General features: G+C 41.6%; 1 protein-coding gene across 3 annotated transcripts in view; it reads left to right on the top strand.

Moving 5' to 3' along the window:
* Positions 1–27336, top strand: part of cacna2d2a (calcium channel, voltage-dependent, alpha 2/delta subunit 2a) — a 205016-nt gene that overhangs the window by 128495 nt on the left and 49185 nt on the right. For all 3 annotated transcript variants that reach the window (XM_033627001.2, XM_033627000.2, XM_033627002.2), the window contains 3 exons: positions 4429–4567; positions 20922–21053; positions 21282–21339. In XM_033627001.2, coding sequence (XP_033482892.1) covers positions 4429–4567; positions 20922–21053; positions 21282–21339 — 329 coding nt within the window. The remainder of the gene's footprint in view (positions 1–4428; positions 4568–20921; positions 21054–21281; positions 21340–27336) is intronic.

Here is a 27336-nt window from a genome sequence, read left to right as displayed (position 1 = left end):
TGTCTCACAACCTCTCACTCATCCAGATGAGCAGTCTAGTGATTAACAATGAAGCATCTCCAGCTTGTGACACAGAAAATATAGAATATGTTTACAGTGCGACTGTATCACTCTGAGCCTTTTTGATTCTTTGAAAGGTAATGCAAGCGTTAAAAATGTCTAAATTATATATAAATTCTCTCAGATTTCACATTAAAAAAAGTCATATCTGCTTTTACTAAATGCTTTCTTTGATGAGACCAAAGCTGGTGTAGTAGTTTTCAATCAACCGTTTATAATGCTATTTAAGTGCTAACTAAGGGTGCTTTCACACCTGCCCTGTTTGGTTCAGTTCAAATGAACTCAAGTTCATTTGCCCCCTAAGTGCAGTTCGTTTGGGCAGGTGTGAACACAGCAATCGCACTCAGGTGCACACCAAAAAGAAGCAGACGGAGACCTTCTTGAAGAGGTGGTGGGTTTGTTTGTGGTGAGAACGTGTTCCCACCTCGATCCGCACCAACTGCAGTCACATGACACATTGTTTGGGTTAAACATGAGCATGTTACAGTCCTGGAGGATTATTAATGTGCACCTCCTCCTGTACTGCCCTAATATGCACATTCAGCACATCCAATGCATGAAAACATTGTTTTCTAGTTGGAGCCACGCCTCATTTTCAAACTGTATGGTTTGACTAAAATGAACAATGACAGCAATATAGTCCACAATGAGCAGCACTAAAATCAACCTGCGTAGTTGTCCCTCCATTGTGACATTAGAAAGTGTCACATTTATCTTACAGGTGTACTCTTCTTCAACGTTTTGTTTAATTCCTGGATTTGTCCCACATGGAAGTTCTGACCAATCAAGAGCAGCTTTCTTGCACAAGGCATTTGATCTGGTCCGCTTGTAAATGCTGCCGTGAGAACACGAACCAACTCTAGGCACTTATGCACCTTTGTAAAGAAAAAGTTGTCCCTGATTCAGACCAAAGCAAGACAACTATAGGTCTGAAAGCACCCTTATTTGCTGAATACCAGCAGGGTGTATGCAGGTCCTTAAAAAATCTTAAAATGTCTTATTTAATTTTATAAATACCATGCTTAAAAGTCATTAAATAGTCCTAAATTTGAATTTGTGAGATCTTAATTGCGACCAACATTTTAATCTAATTTAACTTGTCCATCTTTTGATTTCTTTTTTAAAAATGAGTCAAGCTCTTCTGCATGAAAATCCACATTTCTGATGTTACACAAATTTAAACCTACCACTGAACCTAAAACTGTCTTTTTACTTCATACTTACCTGTAGGCGAAATGTAGATTAACTCAATCTAATAACCATATTCCTACATAAAACCAATCTCTAAGGGACCATATATATACTACTTACCTTTATATTTCATATCAGTTTTTATACATCAGTCTTAAATTTGGTTTAAAGTGACCTTGAAAAGGTCTTGAAAAGCATTAAATTAAAGTGCCTGATAGCCGTAGACACCCTGACCAGGTGTGTGTGCTCAGTGACCATTTACCTGTCCCCAAGATATTTTTTTGTGGTCATATCCCTCCTGAGCTGGTCTCTGTCAGAACACTGCATCGTTCCTTATGTTGACTTTCAGTGGCACTTCAACACAGCTATCCCCCTGCTCGTCCCAACAACAACAGCTTGTAATTGCATTTTAATAGTCAATTAAAGTTGGCCCATCAATCAATTTCTGCTGTGGACATGGAGTTTTGATTTAATTTCTCCAAAAAACAAACAGTTTTTATCATGTCAGATCCAATTAACCCACGCTGCTTTATCAACATGAAACGTGCACATTGCAGTCACATATTTTCCACACTCAGAGATTTACAGTACAGGCCAAAAGTTTGGACACACCTTCTCATTCAATGCGTTTTCTTTATTTTCATGACTATTTACATTGTAGATTCTCACTGAAGGCATCAAAACTATGAATGAACACATGTGGAGTTATGTACTTAACAAAAAAAGGTGAAATAACTGAAAACATGTTTTATATTCTAGTTTCTTCAAAAGAGCCACCCTTTGCTCTGATTACTGCTTTGCACACTCTTGGCATTCTCTCAATGAGCTTCAAGAGGTAGTCACCTGAAATGGTTTCCACTTCACAGGTGTGCCTTATCAGGGTTAATTAGTGGAATTTCTTGCTTTATCAATGGGGTTGGGACCATCAGTTGTGTTGTGCAGAAGTCAGGTTAATACACAGCCGACAGCCCTATTGGACAACTGTTAAAATTCATATTATGGCAAGAACCAATCAGCTAACTAAAGAAAAACGAGTGGCCATCATTACTTTAAGAAATGAAGGTCAGTCAGTCCGGAAAATTGCAAAAACTTTAAATGTGTCCCCAAGTGGAGTCGCAAAAACCATCAAGTGCTACAACGAAACTGGCACACATGAGGACCGACCCAGGAAAGGAAGACCAAGAGTCACCTCTGCTTCTGAGGATAAGTTCATCCGAGTCACCAGCCTCAGAAATCGCAAGTTAACAGCAGCTCAGATCAGAGACCAGATGAATGCCACACAGAGTTCTAGCAGCAGACCCATCTCTAGAACAACTGTTAAGAGGAGACTGCACGAATCAGGCCTTCATGGTCAAATAGCTGCTAGGAAACCACTGCTAAGGAGAGGCAACAAGCAGAAGAGATTTGTTTGGGCCAAGAAACACAAGGAATGGACATTAGACCAGTGGAAATCTGTGCTTTGGTCTGATGAGTCCAAATTTGAGATCTTTGGTTCCAACCGCCGTGTCTTTGTGAGACGCAGAAAAGGTGAACGGATGGATTCCACATGCCTGGTTCCCACTGTGAAGCATGGAGGAGGAGGTGTGATGGTGTGGGGGTGTTTTGCTGGTGACACTGTTGGGGATTTATTCAAAATTGAAGGCACACTGAACCAGCATGGCTACCACAGCATCCTGCAGCGACATGCCATCCCATCCGGTTTGCGTTTAGTTGGACGATCATTTATTTTTCAACAGGACAGTGACCCCAAACACACCTCCAGGCTGTGTAAGGGCTATTTGACCAAGAAGGAGAGTGATGGAGTGCTGCGGCAGATGACCTGGCCTCCACAGTCACCGGACCTGAACCCAATCGAGATGGTTTGGGGTGAGCTGGACCGCAGAGTGAAGGCAAAGGGACCAACAAGTGCTAAACACCTCTGGGAACTCCTTCAAGACTGTTGGAAAACCATTTCAGGTGACTACCTCTTGAAGCTCATGGAGAGAATGCCAAGAGTGTGCAAAGCAGTAATCAGAGCAAAGGGTGGCTATTTTGAAGAAACTAGAATATAAAACATGTTTTCAGTTATTTCACCTTTTTTGTTAAGTACATAACTCCACGTGTTCATTCATAGTTTTGATGCCTTCAGTGAGAATCTACAATGTAAATAGTCATGAAAATAAAGAAAATGCATTGAATGAGAAGGTGTGTCCAAACTTTTGGCCTGTACTGTATGTTGAAGTAAAATTTTTTGCTCTTCAGCAATTAGAATACGTAAGAATGATCAGAGATATGGCTTTTGTTTTTGGTTTGTGCGGTTTTCTAAGGAGGCATCTAACAGAGTTTTACTCACACTGAAATCTGATCAAGAATAAGCCAATAAACCGAGCCACAGAGTGAGGTTGTATCTTGCTGACATTTTTGTTTTCACATCCCACAATCACTTCCTCCTGTGGGAACAGGCACAGATTGGACTCCATTGATAACTTATCAAGATAAAAAGCTTAAATGTCAGTTTTTCTCTTTTATCTTCTGGCTTTCTTTGATATTTGACACTTTCCTAATGCAATATGTGTGTCAGGCTTTCTCACCAAGCACAATGCCCTCACCGAGAAGCTGTAAAAGTGACAAAATATGCAGCATTAGTCCCGTTTTTTTCGCTTAAACAATCACAGGCGAGAGAGAGGAGATAGTCTGTTATGAAATATGCTTTCATTCGAATGGATGGGAGTTGAAACCGTGATTAAGTGGTGCTGGTTGGTAGTTATTGTTGGGGTTAATTTGTCTGGCACCTCATATGTCTGTGATAGATATCTTGGTTACTAATGAGTCTCGCTGTTTGGTGTCTGCGCTGATACCTGCTGTTGTTCTCTGATGAGAGGGCGAGTAAAGAACCACCTAAATCTGAAGGCAGACAAAAGGGGAAATAATTACTATTTTTGTGTTCAACATTGTCCAAATGCTGTGAGACTCCATGTGTGAGTCAGAACAAGAGACAATATACTGTACGCACCAGAGCCACAGATGGGCGCTGCAAAGCCACAATATGGGAGGTGACAGAATGCGGCACTATATTTGCATGTTTCTCCCGTTTCCTAGTGATTTTATTTGTATGCTCACGCGGATTTGTGTGTGTGTGTGTGTGTGTGTGTGTGTGTGTGTGTGTGTGTGCATGCATGTGTGTGTGTGTGTCTGCAGGCGGAAGATGGAGAAGAGGAGAATCCGCTGGAGAGCTCGACGTCTTTGGAGCTGGAGTTTGTGGATGATCCCAATTTCAAAAACAAGGTCAACTTCTCTTCCAGTGCGGTCCAGATTCCTACAGACATATACAAAGGCTGTAAGTGAACAACAATACTTTTACTTTATGAGTGTTCTGGTGGAACGGCAAGTGAATGAGTGGCACTGCGTATGCTTCATAAAATCTGTACCTGTTGTGATATAAAAGAGCTGCTAATCAAAAGAGTATTGTCTTAAAAACAACACCTGCTGCAGCGGGACTGTTTTGTGAGTCCACACTGCATTTCCTTTATGCTACCAAAAATGTGCATTGTGTAGCCCCTCTGAAAAACTGTTACACACAAGCAAAATCAATAACCACAAAGAGGGCACAGCACAACAAGTACAAGTTTCTGGAGAGCCACACAGATATGAAGCTGTAGTAGAAGACTGTTTACCTTCACCTGCACACTTCTCCCACCTGCGTTGTTGAGATCATACAGTGGAGGACGAGGGAAAAATAAATACAGTCGATTCTTACCCAGACTCTCTTGGAAGTGTTTTTGCCAACTGATATTTTAAAACACACCTCAGAAGCCACAAACTTCACAAGTTACTATGAACCACAAGCTGACAGTCAAGTACACTTATATATGATGGCAGGGGTCAGCCAGTAATTCACAATCGACTGAATGAATTTATGTGCACACAGACGATTCCAGAATTCCAGAAAAGAAGAAGTCTTGAAGTATCTATGTGCATTACAAGAAGATTAAAGTGAGGGATTTAGAAGTATAAATACTTAAAGCTGATTTTTATCTGTATTTGACATGTAATGTATGAATGGATTACACAACGATTCATACGAGGACATAGGATAAGACCTTGGAAAATGTATTTTATATTTCATTGAGTCTTTAACCAGCAGGTCTGTTATTTTTTTATTTATTTAACATTTCTATGTCATTCTGTGTTTAAATCAAATACAAGTATGTATGTTTAAGAGCAGTGGCTCCCAGCTGGTGGGTCACAGTCCAAAAGTCATAATGAAGATAATAATGCATTTTACTTAGGTGTCTTTCAGAACATTCAAGGACACCTTACAAGACATAGTAAAAAAACAAGAAGCGATGTATCCATAGATCATAAAATCAAACAATTCAGTAATATACAATAAAAGTTAATAAAATGACTAGACAGAAATCATAATTACAAGTATTAGGTATAAAATCGTCATCATCAATATGTGTGTCACCATTAATTCAGATTAAGGTATGCCAGCTTGAAAAGGTGTGTTTTCAGACGGGATTTGAAAGAGTAAAGGGAGTAGTTATTGCGAATGTCATGGGGGAGAGAGAGCTCCGGAGGTGGGGGGCAGAATGACTGATGGCTCTGGAACTCATGGTAGTGGGCAAGCAGGCAAAGCGGGTCGCAGGTCCACTCTTAAATTTTGAAGTACAGTGCACAGAGCTTTTATTCGAAGTGCTGTTTCCTGTTGACCAGATAGTGACTAATGGACTAAGGAGACAAAGGAGAAATCTGGACCCAGTGGCTGGACCAGGTGGGAACCACTGTTTTCAAGTCAAAATATTTTCCCTGGCCCCTTCTAAAATCATTTTCCATTGTGACCTGACGTAGGTTCCTGCATGATGACGTTGCTACATATAAACCCCCAAGCCTGTTTAATGTGTGTCTTCATGACTAAGCCAAGCCTTCTTTGTGAATTGTGTGTTATTGACCTTCTAAATTAGTTACATTCTTCTTACCCCTGGCTGGCACAGAAGCTAGGCAATGTGCTGCTATGGACGCCATGTTAGTTCGGATCTGAAAGTCACACAGTGAAACAAAAGCTTTTTTCCACCGCGCAGCACGGTACAGTAAAGTTCAGTTGAAGAGAGTGATATAATGGCTTCAGCCCCGCTTTAAACAAGGTTAAACTATGAATATATAACACTGACTATGGACAACTACTTAACAAAATCCCATTTCAAAATAAAGTAAATGATCCCTTTCAGGCATTATCATTATTTTTATTGTTAGTGATTGCTGTTGTAACCTACGTGACAGTTTTTGCTAACGGCTGAGTCTGCGTTTCTATTTGAAAACCCTGTAAAAGATCACAAACTATGAGGTTTACCTGTGTCATGCTTGTGTCTTCCCCTGGTTTCATACACACCACTGGACTGTGGATCGATGACAGTCTCCTGTTTTGACTTGACCTCTCCCCTCTCTCTCAGTATGTTAGCTTGAACTCTCCATCCTTTCACATCAGCCAGCACTTTAGCACACTAACATTATTTTAGATGACAGACGGTCTCTCACACTAGATCTCTACTGTATTTTTTTTATTTTTTTATTTTTTTTGTGCGTGGGCATGGTCTCCCCCTCTCTTGGACCCTGCCCTTCCTGCTTGGCACCGTGCTGCCCTGCGGACATAACACCATCCTTAGTCTGCAGCTGCCAAATGGACAAAAGGGAACACATGTACCTTCCGGGACTCTGATTTCGCTTGGCATGTTCCCTCTGTTATCCACCTCTAACCTTTTGGACACTCTCTGCCTGCCTCTTTAAAGACTCAAAAACCAGAGCATGTGCAGACAGACAGCCATTTTCACAGTGGCAATTTTTTTTCTCTCCCTCTGTTATTGTCTAGCTCTTCGCTCTCTTTGTTGAACAGGCAGTGTATGGCACCTGTCTGTGACAATGCCCTCCAGCTGTGTCTCCAGACAAATCTTGTCAGAATTAGACACTTTTGGTTCGGGAGGAGATGTCAAAGGCCACAGCTAACTCACAATAGAGCAATCAGGCCTGCACATTGTTCCCGGAGCCATTTTGTGCCAGCTCTGGCTCCCCCCGTCTGAAGATATGAGTCAGAGAATAAAGGCCTCTCGATTGAGCCTGGTGGAGACTAGAAGAGTGGATTGGTACGGTGCACGGAATTAGCTTTTTCACTTCTCTTCTGTAGAAAATGTTTACTATTGATGTTGTTTAGTTAGCTCCCATTGCGGGGTCTGCTGTGCTGAGATTGCCAACTGCAGATTTTGTGCCAACTCCATTATGAACATGTGTGCCATGTTTTAGTCATTGCTGATAAATAAACAGTGTTGAACAACATGTCGCTGCCCAAACGTACAGTCATTTTTAAAGATGCTTTGCCATCAAACCAAATGTGCCAGGCACAAATGTTGATATTAGAAACATCAACTTTAAGATGTCAAATGTGCAGTGCTATGGAGATGAAGCTGAAGGGGAGCCGCAGTGATTTTACACATCAAAGTCTGTTTGCAGGTCTCGGGGAGTGCTACTGCATATGTGGAGAAAAAAAAAAGCTGTATAAAGCCTTTTGTGGTTTTTGTGGAGCTGCGCAAAGTCTAGTAAATTCCTTGGTTGGGGCTGAAGAATACAAGTTTGGAAATGAAAGAAAAAAATCTGTTGGTGTGGAGTTAGAAAGAAGTGAGCTCACCACACCTCTGTAGAGGCTCAAGGCTACATTAGCCATTACGGGCATAACACACCTTAACTTCTAACTGAACTGTGAGCTAATGTAGCCATAAAATATTGATTTATTGATGGACATCAATACTTAATATGTAAAATAATTTCCGTACTCATTGTATGCAGTGTCGATACACCTGTACTAGCTGGGCTTTCTTGCTCTGTTAGTGTTCACTACAGTCATTCTGCTGTTCTCTGCAACAAACTGAGAAAAGTCACAACTGCAGTGTTATAGCCTTGTTATATTTATCTTTTGATACAAATGTAAAATTGTATGCCCTCAGTGTCAGTTCTTTCCAAAAATTGTATCAAATGTCAATTTTTTTTTTAGATATTTTATCAAAGTTAGAAATTTCAATATTGTTACAACACACGTGCCTGCAGTTCCAAGTTGCATTTTGAGTAATGTGGGCTCCAGCTTTTGACAAGGAAGGTGAATGTGTAAAAAACAACATCATCACTGACTCTGTTTCATCGATTTTGATCCTTTTTTTTAAAAACTGTCCATCATGAGTTTGGCAGTCTTATAGGAGTGCACTGGAATGTAACAAAAATTGGGACTGTCCCACGGTATTAACTCTTTGGAAGGTGGTACCAAAACATCTCAGGGTGGCTCAAACAACCTCTACCAGAATCCCCACAACTATGTCTGTAAAGCCTCGTTTCCACCAAGCAGTACAGTATGGTACAGTTCAGTTCAGTGCCCATCTTTTCCACTTCCACTGTGAAAAGTTTGGATGGTACCAATGGAACCGTTCCGTACCGTCCCCATTTTTGGTCCCCCCTCTGTTGGGGTACCTAGCACACAGATCTGGTACTAAAAGGTGGAGCTGTGAACACTGCAGTCTGTTGATTGGTCAATAGCGGGCGGTCACTCTGCTCAGGGCTGAGTTGTGGCTGGTTTTGAGGCTCATTTAACCACTGTTCATACTGTGGAGAGTTTTATTAGTAGACTGTAATTATAAAATGAAAGGATGTTGTGCTGCCTCTCGCAGCAGCTGGAGTCTGAGAAAGAATATTTTAATTCACTGGGCCGACTGTCGGTGACTAAGGTGGAATGTTAACTTGTAATGCCAGGGCCACACTGCCAACGAAGTGCTGCGAAGTGCTGCGAAGCGCAGCGCACTGAAATTCTCGCGCGAGCCCGTTCACATCAGACGCGCATTTCTCCATGCCGGTCGACAAGCGCTTATGCTCCCAGCTGTTGTCTCCGTCACATTTGGGGCTGTTTTTCCATCATGGGTATCTCTCTGTTTGCGTGTGTGTGCCCCAACCCCCACCCCCTATAGCTGGCCCACTCTCTCTCTCTCTCTCTCTCTTTCTTGTGTGTGTGTGTGTGTGTGTGTGTGTGTGTGTGTGTGTGTGTGTGTATTAGTGGGTGTGAGTGTGTGTGTTCATCTCTCCCGCGCTCTGCTTAGATACCACTGACTAATATGTATATAAACACACACACATATATACATCGCATTTGTCAAACGGGGTGTTTTATTTTGAAATTTGTTTTATTCTGAAAATTGACCGGATGCTGTTGTTCCTTTGTTTGACTTCCTGCCCGGCTTGACACATCCATTCATGGCTCGCACAGAAAATAGACCAGACGTCGAAACGATCGCTGCAGCGCCGGCCGCGGCTGGATGACACAATCGGTTAACATGGGCGCCGAAAGGAAACTGGCTTCGCTTCTTGGCGCTTTGAGGCTATTCGCATCACTTCTGCGTCCGGTGTGACCCTGGCATATTGTTACTCAATGTTTGAGTTGACAACATGACTCCATCAGCACTGCTTAAATTTCACTGACAACTTTGACCATCACTTTAGTTTTTAAATGACATACACTTTTAGTAATGAGTGGATCTTCAAGCATTTATAAATATTAATTTCGGCTGGGTTATTTGAACTGCAAATATTCTAATCTTCATTCAGAGAGAAAAAAGCGCCGTGGAGCGTCATTTCTGTGTATTCTGGCAACACTAAACCCCTGAGCTTGCCTGAGATGGACTAAATGCACAAACCTGCTATTTTTAAATATCCCATGGAGAGAGACTCTCACTGCAGCCTGTTTTATTTTATTCTGAAAAATGTTGGCGTGCAGCCTCGTTCTGTGGACGATAAACAAGACGCAGACTTCCATCTGTGTCACTGATAATGAGGAAATACAGTGAGTGCTGGACGGAGCAGTGAGTGACAACAACCCCAACCACATTTAAGAGAACTTTTTGTGGTGGAAACACTAGGGTGTAGGTACCATGTCTGAAGGGTTACTTTTGGCTCCAAAGGTACCATACTTAAAGTGGTGGAAACGGGACTTTAGGAGACAAATTTCTTTTGCCAGGCCTTACTAAAGCAGAATTTAGACTGACAGTTACAGGTTTATTGTAGCAGCAGGACTTACTCTACGCACCTGGTGGAGCCCACACAGACCGGAGTTTACAGAGTGGCATAAAGTCATGACAGCTGCCTTTGAGAATATAAGCAGAACTAGCCGAATATGGCAATTTTTTTCTGGTTCACATTACTGTAGGTGCAACAGGTACAGGTTACAATGTATGCATATGCACTTTTATGTAACTTAGCTTACAGAAATTTACATCAACCTCATGTCACAGGAGCTGCGTTTGCCTCAGCGAGATGGTGGGAAGAGGATTATTATCTGTATGTCGTTTTCTGCTGCCGTCCCACCAGCAGGAGCCTGCAGGGTGCCTTGGAGAGGATGTCTGAGGAAACTAATGTGGGCGGATTGTTGTCCTCTGGGTCTTGAGAGGTCTGGATCTACAGTATAGTATCTGTGGGTTTAGGATTAGCAGAAGAGAAGCAGTGTGAGTGGGCAGACTCAGCGCTCGCTCCTCAGGGGGAGGCCAGAGGAAAGGCAGAGAGAAAAGAAAAGTGTAGGAAGAATGGAGCACAGTCCACAGTACAGCACAATGTTCAACAGTTGTTGTGAAATCCTCAAGTGTTGTTTATTAGCACTTGCTTGCTCTGTGTCGTTGGAGTGGCTTGCTTTGATTTGTACACATTGTTAATGCGCTGAATAAATTGACTGTTTTCCAGAAAATGGCAGCATGAATTGAGAGTCACAGCAAAATGGGCGTCCTTGGGGATGGACTAGGAGAGAGGCACAGATAGAAGGAAAGATAGGAAGAAAAAAAGGGGGTGAGAGGAGAGAGACGCTTTAATAATAGAAACCATTTAGAGCAAAAAAAAAAAAAAAAAAAGCATTTTCTTTTTTTTATTTTTTTTATTGTGATCCTTTCAGCAGCTAAATGAGGCGGTGCATGCGTCCTGGTTTGATTTGTCTGCTAGGCCCCATGTCCGTTTATTGAGATTGAGAGTGTTCCCTGAGCGCCGTAATGAACCATTTTATGATTCATTATCCCACTGCTGATTCCTGCTGCCAAGTCTGCAAACTTTCTAATTAGCTTAGGTCAAACATTCATACAGTTTTCCTCTAATTATCGTTGCTTATTACAGAATGGACATCGCAACACAGCCACAGAGGAATAAATTGATGTGGGTGGTGTCGTCAGTGGAGAAACAGGTTTTATTCTCCAAGCGACTGTTACAGAAATGGTGAGGAAGAGGCAGGGATTTGCTGAATAATTGCAGAGGAAGAGCTCTGGGAATATAATCTTTAAAATAATCACTGAAAAATAAGCATGAAAACAGCGAGGGAATACGTAAATTATTCTTCGGCGACTATTTTGTAGATTTAGTGGAATTTTGCTGGTAATTGGACGGAGTTCATATGGTAGATAGAGCATACTAATCCAGATTGGGTCATTCCACAGTCGCATGTCGATTATAACATGTTGAAAATATAGAAGGTTGTAAATCAGCCTTTTTGAAAAGGTAGCAATTATGTGTGTATAACGCACACATTGGTGTGTGACTACATTAGTGTTTGTCTAAGAATAAGCAGCCACTGTTCCCAGCAGGGAATAAAGAAAACCACCAGTGAATGTGGGAAGCCCTTTCATTGAATTTGAAGTTTAAATCCGCTGCATGCGGCGCCTTTTCCGGCGGCCTAACGTCATGTTGTCAGTTTGCTATTGTAGTCAGGCACAGTGAGAAACTTGGTTATCAGAAATGAATAGCGAGGACTGGCTAACTGTGTGTGCAGATGAAAGAGCAAAGCTTAAATGTTTTGCAGGGAGCGATTAAACCACCCACCCCACACACACACTCATAACACAACCATGATTACCACCCCTCCCTGTACTTGACTGTCCCATTGCTCCTTTCTTAGTTTTTGGATCGCACTGCTGGATTCACATGTTTAAAGGAATGCCTCAACCCCCAGATGACCATTTGTTTATTAATTGCTCCCCTGTGTTTCGTCGAATTCCTGACGAGAACTTTGTTTTTCTCGCATGCAAATAGTTGATCACAGGAATCTGTGCTTAATAACAGCAAAACTGTATCAAAATATCTGTAAACAAAATCTCACACAGTGCAGTATAATCCAGGTCTTATTTATCCAGTTGTATGCTCATTACTTCCCAAACAGACAGCCCTCTTAGTTCCTTGGGGAACAGAACTGAAAGTGGATCTATGCTCTCTTTGATGCCACACTCCATTAACAAAAACTGTAATTCTACCTTGCTGAACACAGGAGCTGCTGGTCTATTACTGGCTTGATTAGTTTGTTTGTTTTTGTTATTGTGTGACTTTGGTGTTTTAAAGGGTTAGTTCGGTTTCAGCAAAGCCACACAATAACACAAACAAACTACCAATCGAGGCAGAGGTCGACCAGCAGCTCCTGTGTTCAGCAAGGCAAAATTACTGTTTTTTTCAATGGGCTCTGGCTTTGAAGAGAGCATAGATAAATTTCACTTCTAGTTCAGTTCCCTGTTGGAAAGTGGTGTCTGTTTTGGGAGGTACTGAGCATACGACTGAATAAATGAGACTTCCAATCTCAATTTCAGTTTCATTTATAAAGCACAATATCACAAATTACAATTTTCCTCAGAGGGCTTTACGGCATACAAAATCCCTCTGCTCTTGGACTCTCTCAGTCGATAAGTGAAATTCCCCCCCCCCCCCCCCAAAAAAAAACCTTTGATGCAAAAAAAAAAAAAAAAAAGTCTGTTATTTTGTTTGGATTTGTTTGGATTCTTCGTTCACCAGAGGCATGTGAGAAATGTTTTCCTCATGAATTCAGTGTGACACAGGGTTTGTAACAGATGAACAAATGGTTATTTGGGAGGTGAAGTTTTCCTTTTAGGTTACTAATTACAAAACTAGCTTTACTCTACATATTGCCAACATTTTCCAGAGTATATAATAATTTTTCATATTGCTGTTATGCATCATTGTTTTCCATAACTCTTCCTTGTTGGTGAATTCAGGGATGCTCCAAGACTTTGAACCTGCAATAACTGATTTCTTTAGCCTCTTGGGAACAGCACAAAAAGCCTGTTAGAACAACACTGATTAAGCATCTTTTTTTTAATTCTATATGGCGAATTTGTTGCAGACAGTTTCTTATTTACACACCTAGCAGTAAATTATCATGGAGTTGGGTTTTTGTTGACCTGGTAGATATAAGTACAGTGTTCAGTTTCCTTGTAATTTCTGCTTTTACAACCTCCTGGGGAAATATCTGGCTCTGTACATGCTAAATGCTGCGCTGTGTTAGTTGTGAACTTTGTCTTTCTGCCATTTGCAGGCTAAAATGTTATACTTCAAAGAGTGGTCAGCAGTAATATGTATGCTAGGCAGTGGGCTAAAACGTTCAATTATTTATGAGACTTTAATTACCACCAAAGAAAAAAATCAGAATCTAAATCTGTCTGAACCAACAGCAAGCTTCTAGCAAAAAAAATCATCCAATTCACCTTTGTAAAGAGCAAATTGCACAGAGTGTATGTAATGTGCGGTGGAAAATTGAGTGCAACAGATACAGCAGATAGAAAGTCAACTCAGTGTCGTATGAGATTTGAAAAGAAGAGAAAGATTTGCATCTGCGGCTTTTTGTGAGTAAAACTACTTCTGATGTCGCTCAGCTTGTTTCAAATGGATGTGGAGAGAAGTCAGCTCACCTGGTGCTGGAGGGACAAATGCAACTTTTGATAGACAGACTGAGGTTTGTTCACAAGGGAAAGGCAAAGTGAGAGTGAGTAAAGCTTTATTGCTTAGTTGAAATATATGCTGTGGCTCCAATTAGTGAATGCTCCCTCTTTACTCTGTGCCATTGCCATATATTTCCATCATAACACGCTACATTTGTCATCTTAAAGTCATAAGCTGTGAATCTTGAGATTTGCCTCGGCTAAATGTAAAATGTCATCTCTGCGAGTGTGTGTGCGTTCGTGCACGTAGAGTACATGCAGCCTGTATTCGTTTCACACGCCCCAGGTTCCTTCCAGTGGAGGAAGCTTCCCTGTCAACCAACTCACGCCACGCTGGAGATCAACTCAGCCCGTCTCAACATCAAACCAGATTTAAATGTGTGGAAAAAAAGCAAAAGTGATTTGTGGAAGAAGAAGAAAAAAAAGAAAAAGAGTGAAAGTCCAAAAAAAAGAAAGCGATAGAGAGAGAGGGGGATAAGGGAAATGGGATTTAAAGTTAAACCAAAAGAGAAGAAAGAGAGTCTAAACACTGCGGGCTGTATTTCTGTCGTTCTTGACTTTACAGACTCACATCTTTCTCTCTGCGCCCATCACCCATCCACCCCTATAGTGTGTGCCCAGTGAAGGGGCACTATCATTTACCAGCACACTAATTAGAACAGTCAGCACAGCACAACTCCACTTCACTCACCACCAGGCTCACAAATTACATTTCATGTGTTTGTTATTTACTGCTCTTCTTTAATTAGAAAGGATATTTGGGGGAGTTCTCTGGAGGTGTGGTGAAATCTCTCCCTTCTTTCTTATTCTCTATATTGAATAATCATCCCTCCTCAGAGAAATTTCCGTTCGCCCCCCCTCCTTTCACAGTCTGAGATTACCATTTAGCAAAACCGAGGTCCTCGCTGACAAATACACTCATACTAAATGCTATTCCTGAGTGAAACTGCTCGAATCCTTCACATGAATTTTAATTATAATGAGTTAGTGCTGCTGTTTTAGTTGCAGAGAAATTCCGTTTAGTAAAGCACACTGCAAAAGAATACAAATGAGGTTATACAGTATCTCCTGGACGTTATTTCTCCTCAACCAAGGCTACAAAAAGACACATTTTTTCTCTGGGACGGCTTAGACTTTGTGGATGTGTGAGCTGCTGCCAGTTCCTGTTGCTGCCGTTTTCCTCTGCAGGATGAAAGGTTTAATGTTCAGGCTCTTTAACACTCAGCCAGGCCACAAAAACAGCCCTGAAAGAGGAGAAAAGAAGGAGAGACAGAGAGGAAGAGGGGAGATGGAGGGGGAACTGGGTTGAAAACAGAGGGAAAGACAGAAAGGTGGTACATGCAGACACAGAGATGCTGCTGGTCTGTAAAGGCATCAGAATGTGAAGGAAGGTGTCGGTTTATCACCCAAATTACAGGAACACATCATCTCACTTACCTTGGAAAGTGCTCACAGCGAGGTCTTGAAATTATAAAGTGTAACTGGAACACTGTTGCTGGAAATCTCACTTTTTGAGCACCACAAACAAAATCTTATTCATCTTCAATGTTAAGCAAAAAAAAACTTTAAAGGCAGACATCGCACCAACTTCGAATATTATCAGGCCATTAAAAGGTCGTTATCAGTTGCTATGAGAAGACTAGATCTGAGGTAGTGTGACCCTACTCTGCCTCCTGGATGACGACCTCTAGTGACTGTAGTGATTATGACTGGAGCGAAGACGACGTATAAAGAGCAACAAAGTCCACGCAGTGAGAAGGTCAGGGTGGTTGGATGGGTCAAACAAACACAGGACTTTAACCCAGGAAACTGTTGCTGTTCATGTGCTATGTGAAACTGAAAGTCAAGGTTGACGTATCGTTATTGACTTGCATCATGTTACGTTGAGTCGACCAAATGTTAGTTCACTAGAAAGGTCATTGGTCGACCAAGATTTCATTGGTTGCTTAAAACAAAAAAAGTGAAACTCTATTAGGAGCTGCTCCTTGTCAAAATAAATCAAAACCTATATGACTGGACCATGTGGCAATTTAATTTGAAAGGACTGACACAGGAAGAGGCCACGCTCAGCAGTCAGACAGGAATCACATTACAAACCAATCACAGTCAACAGATATCTTTCACTTCTTCTGTAAATATTCAGTCTGATAAACACAGAAAAGTTGATCATGTTAGTTTAGGACTACACCTGCATCTGTCTACACACTTATAAACAGCACCTGGAAGAAGATCAGCTCTGCACTCAGGATTTCAAGTAAATAGGCTATATGATGCTTGTTAAGGTTGCTTAGCAACCTCAGACGCAACCCATACTCTTGAAAGCTGGCACAGAAAAGGCACAAGAGTAGTGCCCAGCGCCTGACCTTCTAGGCGGTTAAAGACACGGCATGTGTACGGCCCCTAATTTACAGGGCTGGTACCTGCGGTTATTACACAGGCTAGTTGATATGCCGGGCAGGAAATCCAAAGTGCCCCGTCTGAAGCATTATCATGGCTTTGATAATAACAGATAAAGACACCTTAATAGGCTGAAAACATTTAAAATGGGTTCACCTCTCAAAATCTGGAAAATTTTAAACAGAACTGTTTCACAATGTGCATGTGTTGTTGTAGTTAGGGTGAACTGACCAGTGTAATCAGTTTAATCTGAGTCTCTCCTCGCTAAATTTTACTGCCGAACATCGACTGGCAAGCTGTAAATAGTCTTTGAATTATAAGAAATGTTAACTCTCATTTTTATGCATTACCTGTATGAAAAATAGCATTCCCTTTAAGATTTGACTTTGGGAAAATATGCTGTCTGGATATAAACTCACTTAGATTCAAAACAACCTGTATTTGTCTCAGTGTTGCGCTACTTGTCTGTTTGACTAATGTCGCCTATATGTCAAAGTAAAGTAGAATTGTACTGCACCACTACCACTTAGTCACTCTGTTTAAAAAGCAGAATATGTAAACGCTTTATGGAGTTGACAGTAATAATGGTTATGACTCTTCAAACGGACTTAGCTAATAGCTTTAGCTCCATTATTGCTGTCTTATGAGGGACCACTTGTGTTCAGCTCTGATATATCACAGGCCAGTGTGCCTTTTTTTCTGCTCTGTGTGTGTACAGTAAACGCATGCACCTATTTCTATAATGTCGGATTAATACGGGGCATAAGGCACAGATCAGTTTGGATGGCTCTTTATCTCAGGTATATGAGTGTGAATAATGTGTGTGTGGGGGGTTGGGGGGTGGGGTCATTGGATAGAGGTGGTGGTGGGGGGGTTGAGAAATGATCTCACGCAGAGATGCTCCATAAATCCCACTCATAATTGTTTCCCTACTTGGTGTGCAGTCTTGCTCCATAAAGGGGCAAAGCCAAGGGTGCTCTAAATGTCAGGGGAGCGGCGCACTGATGAATTACCTTTTAAAGATATCAGAGAGAGGCGCGTTTCACGTGAAAGATGAGCCCAACACAGAGCCCAGAGGCCCTGTCTGCCTGTGTGAGCATATTTCCCCCCCCAGGGGAAATTTGTCTTTTTATCCACTGTCCAGAGAAGTCACAGCATATCCTAAATGAATAAATCAAAGAGAATTAGTTTGCTCTGTTCTCTTATCTCTGATGTGCCCGTTTTTCTGTAGAGATCACCTGCAGATGTGTTTCTGTGTGTGTGTGTGTGTGTGTGTGTGTGTGTGTTTGCAGAGTTGGCCTGACAGTAGAGGTGGCTCACATCTGAAACTGTCTGGATTATTTTCAGCTGGCAACATTAACACACATACACTTTGGTCTGTCTTTTTAACCCCTGACAAGACAAAGTGTGAGTAAAAATACGCAAACACCATTTCACCACTCCATCATGACGATTCAGAAGCCGCACTGTGGTTTGTGTGTGTGTGTGTGTGTGTGTGTGTGTGTGCAGCCCTGGGCAGCAATGCAGCCGATAATCCTTGCATAGCCGGAGTTTGGTTGATGCCTTGATGTTAGTCAAGGTAGCTGAGATGGTGCTAGTTTTAAACTGAGGTCGCAGGATGTCTCTTTGCCCTTGGCCTGTCTGGGACAGCTATCATTACAGACCCAGTGCCTCTCCAGATAAGAGCACCCAGGACTTCACAGCACACAGGCTGCCGCCGCAGCAACCTGCTGTGGTAGCTCATGCTTAAAGGATAATACTTTTTACACATTAATCAGATGGCTCTTTGACCACAGAGCATTGCACACCCCAGATGAAATTGAAATGCATGGTTTGGTTCCCTGATAATCTCCACACAAACATCAGTAAAATGTAGCCCCTGCTGAAATGAAGCAGAGTCCTGGGAGTGACTGCGGCAAGTTTGAAAATTCATAGTCAAAAATTGCAGAGATACTGAGAGTCTCACTAATTTCTCTCTCCAGTTCACTCTTTCTAGTTCCTCAGACCATCTGGGCTGCTGGCAAATGTAAACTCTGTGTTATGAGAGATAGAACATAAAGCTGTTTCACTTTCTAATTTGGGAAGAACGCAGTTAAGTCTGTAGCAGAAATGTCACTGGTACATGCTCCTTAGGGATTATTCCTCGTATGACCTCAAAACAAAAAGCTGACAAAGCATTAGTTTGATAAGATGGAAAATATTGGACTTCTAATAAATCAGAAGTACTGCTTTACAATGATGGTGGAGCCTCAAAAGTGCTATAAAACAGTGATTAACAAGTTGTCACCAGCAAGTTGTTCACCTACAAAGCAAAGGACAAATGTGATCTGTCATTTGTTACGTAATATGAAAACGCTTCAAATAATCAATTCCTTGACCTCTAAGTCTTTGATTCTGCCATTTTCAATTTAGCAGTTTAAAGTGAAGTTTATTTTGTCTGGGGTTTTTTCTCCCTCCTTCCCTCATGAGCGAGAAATTGCCTTTTCGGGCTGTGAAAGCAGCCACTCATTCGTGTTAATTTCTGTGTTGCTTTCCATCAATCGTCCTCCCCCTCTCTCTGGGTTTTTATGTTTATCCCCATCTGTAGGGCTGCCTCTATCCTCCTCTATTCTTCCTTTGTGTTTACGTCTATGAATTTTGAGAAAAACATGTCGAGGAGCTCCCCTTGGTGATGGCAGCAATTTGGCTTTCATATATTCCTATCCTCCAGACACTGCTTAGTGCCGCTGTAGTGAGTGTACGTGCCTGTGTGTGTGTGTGTGTGTGTGTTTGTTTTACAGGATGCTAAAGAGTAATGAAACTTAGCTTTTATTTTGAGCTACAATTTAAGAGAGAGTTCAACAACCTGGAAGTGAACATTCAGCTAAAAATATAAAAACAATATGATTTTTAAGTGATGTCTCATGACTGTGATTATCCGCAGGCCCTCAGCTTACAGTAAAAGAGGTGAGCGGTGGAGGGTGGGGGAGGTCGTGGCGTGTTTCATACCTCTAAACTGACAGCTCGTCAAACAGCAAGCAGTAATTGAAAAGCAAAAGTGGATAATGATCGTTTATATGTGTGAAATTCAAACCAGGGGTTGAGAAAAAGCCGGACTTGTCGGTTCAAGGGTTTGTCTAGCTTTGGTTGGCTGAGTAATTAAATCAGAGAAGCGAGTTCTCCTCAGCTCAGTGCCTCGTCTTGTTTCCTCTTTAATCAGGTGGCTATTAAACCTCTGATTGCACTCCTCATCTTCTGACTTCAGCTTAGCTATTAAACACAGACTGAAAGCATTTTTGGTTTGCGTGCGTGTATATGTGTGAGGATGCCTATTGTTTCTTGTTGTTAGGATAGAAGAAGCTTGAAAAGCGAAGGAAAAAAAGGAGAGTGTAAATACAATATGAGTGTCTGAGGTTGTGAAGAAACAAGACGCGGTGACATGGTCGTGGTGTTATTCCACCAGCACCACAAGCAGCAAAGTGTTATTCCACTTCTTGTTGACTACAAGATGAATACTTCTCCCCACAACCATAAATCCATTTCACAGAGAACCGCTGACCTGTGAGATATATCTGTGACCTCACGTTTTAACTCAAAACACACACGTTGATGCGCTAAGCCACACATGCACAAGCAGACCAGCACTATTTCTCCCTCTCTTCTCTCCCAGTCATCACGCAGCCGCAAATCCTCTTAACACAGACGCACATTTCGTGGACATTTGCAGAGATAGTTTGTATTTCTCTGCTATTGAAAATTCCAAAGTGGCTTCTGCCTCCACACACTGTGAGTGACACATGACCTCCTCCAAGGTCATCGCAGATTCCTCCTGCACTCCTCAGAGATCACCCAGATTAGACTGATGCCCGGGCCACCGCCGGCCGAGCTGCCTGCATACATCCATTCTTATGTACTCAGCTTACTGCTGCTGGCACGGGCAAGGTTGTTCAGCAAGGAGAGTTGACCTTTGGGTTACTAACAGAGAAAACCTGGTGTTTTGCACTTTGCTTACGCTACTTTAAGGACTTATTGTTTTAGTTTTTTTACTGAAAAATCAGGAAATTTGTCTGTGTTTATTTTGAATATTGAAAAACAGCTGCAAAATACAAAACTGTGTTTAAATCGGATTATAAAAAAGTATTTTCAGAGCCTGTAGTTTAAGCATTTATTGCTTTTTTATATTTACTTCGAGGGACTATGGCACAAAATCAGCAACTCATTTACATTTTCTCTCCTTTTTTTCATTTTTCTCATAACCAGAAGCACATCCTGAGTCGTGCTCGTTGCAACAGCACCTTATTTTTTTCTGAAAACTGGGGTTTATAGTGCCCTCTTCCAGGAGAAATCACAAAAAGTTAGGATGCATAGGGACATTAAAATCTACCTGAAAGACTGTTAAAACTTTATCGTCTCCTTTTAAAAAACAGCATCCTTCTGCGATAATGATCAACCGGGAAATAATGGTCTTAACTATATTTGCCAGTTCACGATTGTGAGTCTGATTGTGTGTGTTTATTTGTGTGTGTGTTCTTACAGCCCCGGTCATCCTAAACGAGCTAAACTGGACCCAGGCGCTGGAGAGGGTCTTCATTGAAAACCGTAAGGAGGACAGCTCACTGCGCTGGCAGGTGTTTGGCAGTGCCACAGGAGTGACTCGGTACTACCCAGGTAGGCCGCAGGAGACTGAGTCAACAGCCCAACTTATAACTCACAGCCAGATAAAGTCTAAATTGACCCGAGTGCTCCTCGGCGGCAGAACATTGGCAATCTCTTATCAGATGGCTGTTCTAGTAACTCGATAGACAGAATGAAATTATGATTACTTTGATATAATCTGATATGAAATATCCTACAGTGCACCATGCGGCTTATAACTTATTTTCTGGCTCTCTCCAGCCACTCCATGGAGGGCACCCAACAAGATTGACCTGTACGACGTCCGCAGAAGACCTTGGTAAGTGCCATCTTTATCAGGACCTCGATCAGTATCAGTGTGATTTTATTTCATTTCTTTCACTGTTAATGCCTACTGGCCATTTTGAGAAAAATACCCCCAAAAACATCCATTATCCTCAACATTTTTCAAGTTTTCAGAGGTTTTTAGTTCCTAAATCGGCACATTTGGACTTTCAGGGGCATTAATGGTAATAGAAAGAACACAGATACTGGTGTTGGTGCACCTCTGAATAATTATCATCCAAAATCCAAGCTCTGGCTTTTAGTATAACAGTGGAAGAGTTGTTTGCTACTCATTTTGGATTTGCACATTCAAGTTTGACTTAAATAAAGTAGCATCAACGGATATAAAGTAGACATTATAAACTGTTTTTACTGATGATGACTAAACCAGCTCCAGACATGGTAAATTCTCATATAAATCTGGCGTATTTCAAAGAATATACATCTCAATTTGCTCTCAATTATCCCGGTCCAGATGAGTGTTGGAAGGTGTTTGTTCTGGGCACCAGGTGAGTCCAGCTGAGCGTTGAGAGTGAAGGAGATTGTCTCGCTTGAAGCGGACAGCCTCTAACCAAAACAAACAGCAGCAGCAGAGTAAAAGTGCAGAAAATTGCAGAAATTTAACTTGTCATCGCAACACCTGTGCTGTCAGCAGCGGCACTGTCATGCTGTCTTAATATTGTGACAAACTGTTGGGATCTGATCGGAGTCCTCCTCGTACACGCTGTTAACACGTTTGATTTTTAGTGCGTGTGTTGTAATGGAGGCGTCTGCTCACTTTGCCACTGCATGTGGTATTTGTTGTTATACTTAAGATTATTTTAGGTCTTCTCATCCTCATAATCTTATTAGTTCTTCACTCAGTCCTGGAGTGAAAAGGAATAACCTACTTACATGCAGCTATTTTTCAATTATTACATGCACTTCACTAAATTAGAACACTCTCTACCAGACGTGGGAGTAACTCACACATGTGCAAGTCACAAGTTTTAACCTTCAATTCCCAAGTTACCGTGATGAGAATCAAGCAAGTCAAGTCCCTGCTATGAGTTAGCTTAAAAAACACGTTCCTGTAACTTTCATTATGGGTGATGTCAGGGGTGTCAAACGTACAGTCTGCAGGCTGGAACCGGCCCGCCAATGGATCTCATCCAGCTTTTCAGATGACTGTACAAAAGGCACGATCATAAATACAATATTCTTGTCCCCCAGTTTCATCAGCCGTTTATATTCTATCATAATAATGCCTTCAAACAGCTCAGATCGAGCTGACATGGGGAGCTAGTGACAGACTTAGCAAAGTGAGCGGAAGGATGTGTGACTACCTTGGGTTTTCAAAATAAGGTGTTCTAAAATACATACAACAGTATGGAAATACGATTAATTTGATTATTTTCAGTGGAAGTGTAGTATTAATTACCAGTGTCTCTTATAAATTAAAAACTAAATACCTGTAACTTGTAAAGGAAATGTCTTTAGTTTCTGATTTTTGGGTCGCTGGAAATTTTGATTTTGAGGACATACCTGACAACATACAGACACATAATTCAAGTATTTTTACTGTATCAGTATTTAGAGATATTCCAAAGTAAAAGTCCCACATTTCCAACTTGAAAAACCTGAAACTTGAAGAGCCATAAAAAAAAAAAAAACAACCAAAATGCTCCATAATTCCTGACAATAACTGAAATATTTGAGTTCAGGATTTCACACTACACTCATCCGAAAAATCAAGTATCTTTACTGCATCAAGGTTTATATATATATATGTATATATATATATACATATATATGAGTGGCAGACCTTGCATACCACTGTTCCCTTCTTACTATCTTCATCGACATCATAACCTTTGAACATAAATTTTATCATTCTGCATGATCTACCTACCTCGCTGGTTTGTTGCATCCCTGTGGGTTGCCAGGTTTGCGCACATTGCACTCAAAATCACCCAATTGTGTTAAAAAAAACAAAAAGTAACCTCTCAATATCTAGAAATATTTAAATGTTTAAATAAAAAGTCAAGTCTCACATCATGAATATCAATTAAAAGTAGAGGTTTTTTTTATCGGTGTTAGTCAAGCAAGTCTCAAGTCCTCAAATTTGCAACTTAAGTCTGACTCAATTTTCCCACTTCTCTCTACAGTTGTAACATAACCTATGCACCAGTACAGTAATTTAAAAAATGCTTCTGAGGATGCCCTTACAGAAAACAAGTTAAAAATGACATTTTTCTATAATTTTTTTCCCTTAACTAACTGCTTGAGGTATATCCGCACAGTAGAGGGATACATGAATGTAAACACTCGCACAAAAAAGGTTTAAATCCTTAAACACAGCCTTACATTAGGATTCCTGTACAGTGCTTTGTCTCTGGCTCCTGTAGACCTCCCGCGCTCCTTACAGCAGGCAGCTAAATAAAGGATATTGTTTAGTGGAATGAGATCAAAATGTTTCCCTGACCCGTATTTATCTCAGTAAGTGATAATGTTGATGCATTGTCTTTTGCTACAAGGACAAAGCAAGATAGAGCCTAATGTCTTTGTTTAAAGTGTCCACCTTTGCCTGTGGTTCTCTGTGCAACAGCTGATCCCTACACAGAGTGCTGGGGCAGGCGAGTGTGACGGGCTGGACAGAACTAGGCTGCGTTCGGCCAAACAGCCCCCTTCACCCAGCCGCCCAAGCTTCCTGTCCGCCCTTCCACTTTCAATCTACCTGCCACTGTCACATCGGCTTTGTGGCAGCCCTGCCTGTTGCCTGGTTACAGGTTGGAGTGAACTGGACATAATCATGACAGCAATGTTGATTAGACCTGACCCCGTTTTCCATCTCTGTCTGGATCCAGCTCAGCCTGAGTGGCTGTTTGAGGTCAGCCCAGCCTGTCAGATAGAGTCAATGAGCTCAGGCCAAACAAACAAAAGACAAGCAAAAGAAGCTTTTTGCATTCTGATGAAGTTCACATGAAATCTCAAAATGCACAATCTTTAAACATCTATAAATGCAGCCACATCTGAAAGAGAATGAATGCGTTCATCTTTAGAAGTAAATTAAATGTAACTTCAGTCGCTCATTTGATGTGGGGTTTAAAGGCTCAGTCAAGGTTCAATTTATTCATCCATAATAACATGGAAATTACAGTGCTCCCATCCTAATCAGCCAGCACTGGGTACCAAAACATAGCAACATAAATACCCATAAAATAAAATAATAGATAAAAACAACATAAAACTACATTCTATAATAATACTGTTTAAAAGAACTGTCCAAACAACAACATCAAAACAAAGATAAAAATAAATTAAAATCACAGTTTGAAACCTCCCTACTGTGCAAAGTTATGGTTGCACTGTTGTATCTTCTGTTGGATAAAAGAGAATAATAATCAGCCAGTTAGTTGAGACAGTAATTTTTTAACCATGTATAGTAAATTGCAGGTGTATTTATTTATAACTGATGAATTTAATCTGTCAGTTTAGGTGTGATAGCAGGTTCTTATTCGGGTGACACTTTTGTTTTTGCCTTTTTTAACAAAAAAAAAGTTAACGCCTAACACCTTGATGTGCAGTATCTGCAATTATCAGACTAACGAGGTGTTCCCTGACAGTTTAATAAACACCACAAGTCTCCCCAGTGCTCCTCTGTCACGGTAGCCAACACTGTAAACATAAAAAAAATGCTGAAAAACACAAAGCACTGTGTAGCAGGATAAGTTAAAACAGCGATTCTGTCTCTGATCTGTCAGCGCGACAACCCAAGTACACCCGAGTTTAATTCTCTTACACATGTTGTGACTTGGGGACTCCTCCCGGAGACAGGAAGGAACAAGGAAAGAGAAAGATGAGGGGGACTGTTGAGTGGCAGCAGCACGTGTGACACGGTTAGACAAAGGAAGAGGTGTATTTTTGCAGAACACCTTGTCACCCCCCCCCGGTCTTCCATGTTTGTCACTCCCGTCGAGCTTTCCTCATGCCAGAGCCTTAGACATTCCTTTGGCCCGTTGCTTAGCAACATGTGCCCAGCCGCACTGAGTGGCGGGGCCGTGGCAGGGAGTGTCATGATATGTCAGGTCAGACTTGTGTGATTATAGTCTAACATGCTGTCTCCCCAACTGACATTCAGCTCAGAGGTCGGCCAATCACACACACGTTAAAAAAAAACAGTTGGGGGGGGGGCTTACAGTAGGTAAGCCCGTCATGTGTGCTTATGTGACAGCGATAGATAGCAGCATCCGTCACAGGGATGGTAACACAAACAACAACATGAGCACTTCAGCAAGTCATACGGATGCTGAACATGCACATCACCTGGTGTTAAATTCAAACTGATGTTTGAATTCTTCTCACTTTTTGTGCAAGGAAATATAAACTATAATTAAACTACAGCTAATGTGTAAGCCTAACACCCCACCACCTCCCCCACTCTACTGCCCCAGGATACAACTGTTTTTGAAAACAGCACTAAGCTTCTGGCATCTGGATGGGTGTTTCCCATGGCAACAGTTGAGTGACATCTGAGAGCCGACATTGCTAGGAGACACGCTGTCAATTTGTCATGTGCATGACTAAGACATGTCATTATTAAATAGCGTGTGAACGTATGTTGCAACACACAAGGCCACTGTGGCCACAGGTGATGATTACAGCATCAGGGAAAATACTAAAAAATAGTGTAACAGTAGAACAAGTAGAGTCATAATCTGCACAATATCACTTACACAGCAAAATTGCTAACAATAGCCACCATAAGCTAAAACAACTGAGAAAGTTGAATTAAGCCAGGGTGAGTATTTTTGCATTATTATTATTACAGCCTTGCAAATCTCTGTTTCCTTCTCTTTGGCACCTATGGAGATAAGTGGTGTTTGCAAGTGTGTTTTTGGATCTCACTTCCCAGAGACTTTCTGCTTGTGATATTTCTTAGGACTGTTGCCACAGACACCCAGTCCGTAATACTGCAAATGCAAGGGCCTCAATAGTGTGCCATAGACTTGTGTTACCTCAATAAATAGTGGCTCGGTGACAGTTATTTGAATGAAAATCTTCAAAGTTATTACGTTAATGTATAAAAATATAGATTTTCCTTTGTAAGAAAAAAGTGTTAATTTCTTCTTTAAAAAAGTTATGAAGTCTTGCTATAGTATAAGCCGTTTGTCCCTTTATAATTGTTGAACATTTGGAAGGTCACATTCATCACACTGTCAAGTTTGTACTCCACTCGTAAAGTGGAAGCTAGCTCGCCAACATTAGCACTGGTTTCCATTAAATGGCACTTTTTGTTCATGTGATTTCAACACCTAATAAGTCATCAAGAGCTCTCAAACACACGCAGTGTTGTGCTCGTCCAGTGTTAAGCATGTAAACCTCGTCACCGTCTCACACATCCTCCCACACACACCCACCAGCACTCCTCCCCGCACAAACCCAGATACATCAGATCACATGGACTGATATGCCAGATAGAAACTGGAGATTCACAAACACCACTGTAGTAACTGGAATACACAGATGCAATCGCAGGGACATGCTTCAGTGACGTTTGCACTGACACTGTCGCCGGGAAGACTCATCCCCCACTCAGTGATGTGATTTACCATAGACAGTGAAAGTGAGGGGCCAGAATTCACGGCCAGTTTGTGGCGTAATAGACCTGTAGCTTCCCTGGGACGGACGGGTGGCGGTGCAGCCGACCTGGCCAAAGCTGTCCAGGTGCATCTCTGAGGGGAAAAAGATCGGAGGGCCGCCTGCCTCCACAGATGGGCTGTCTCCTCATCTGCTCCCCCACCAACAGCCCCAGGAAAATTAATGGTCCAGTCAACACAGTTAATTGTCTCCAATTGCTCTGACATTAATTATTAACATTTGTCCATTATAATGTCTGTTCATGTTATCAAGGGAAGCGAAGCAGAGGGTGAAGTGAGGCAGAGGGAGAGGGAGAAGCAAAGGGGCGAGGAGAGAAATAACTAGAGACAGGCATGGAGTCCTGTTAGCCAAG

This window comes from Epinephelus lanceolatus, chromosome 1 (assembly GCF_041903045.1).
Source record: "Epinephelus lanceolatus isolate andai-2023 chromosome 1, ASM4190304v1, whole genome shotgun sequence".
NCBI lineage: Eukaryota > Metazoa > Chordata > Actinopteri > Perciformes > Serranidae > Epinephelus > Epinephelus lanceolatus.
Note: the sequence above shows the minus strand (reverse complement) of the source record. Positions and strands in the feature narration are given on the sequence as shown.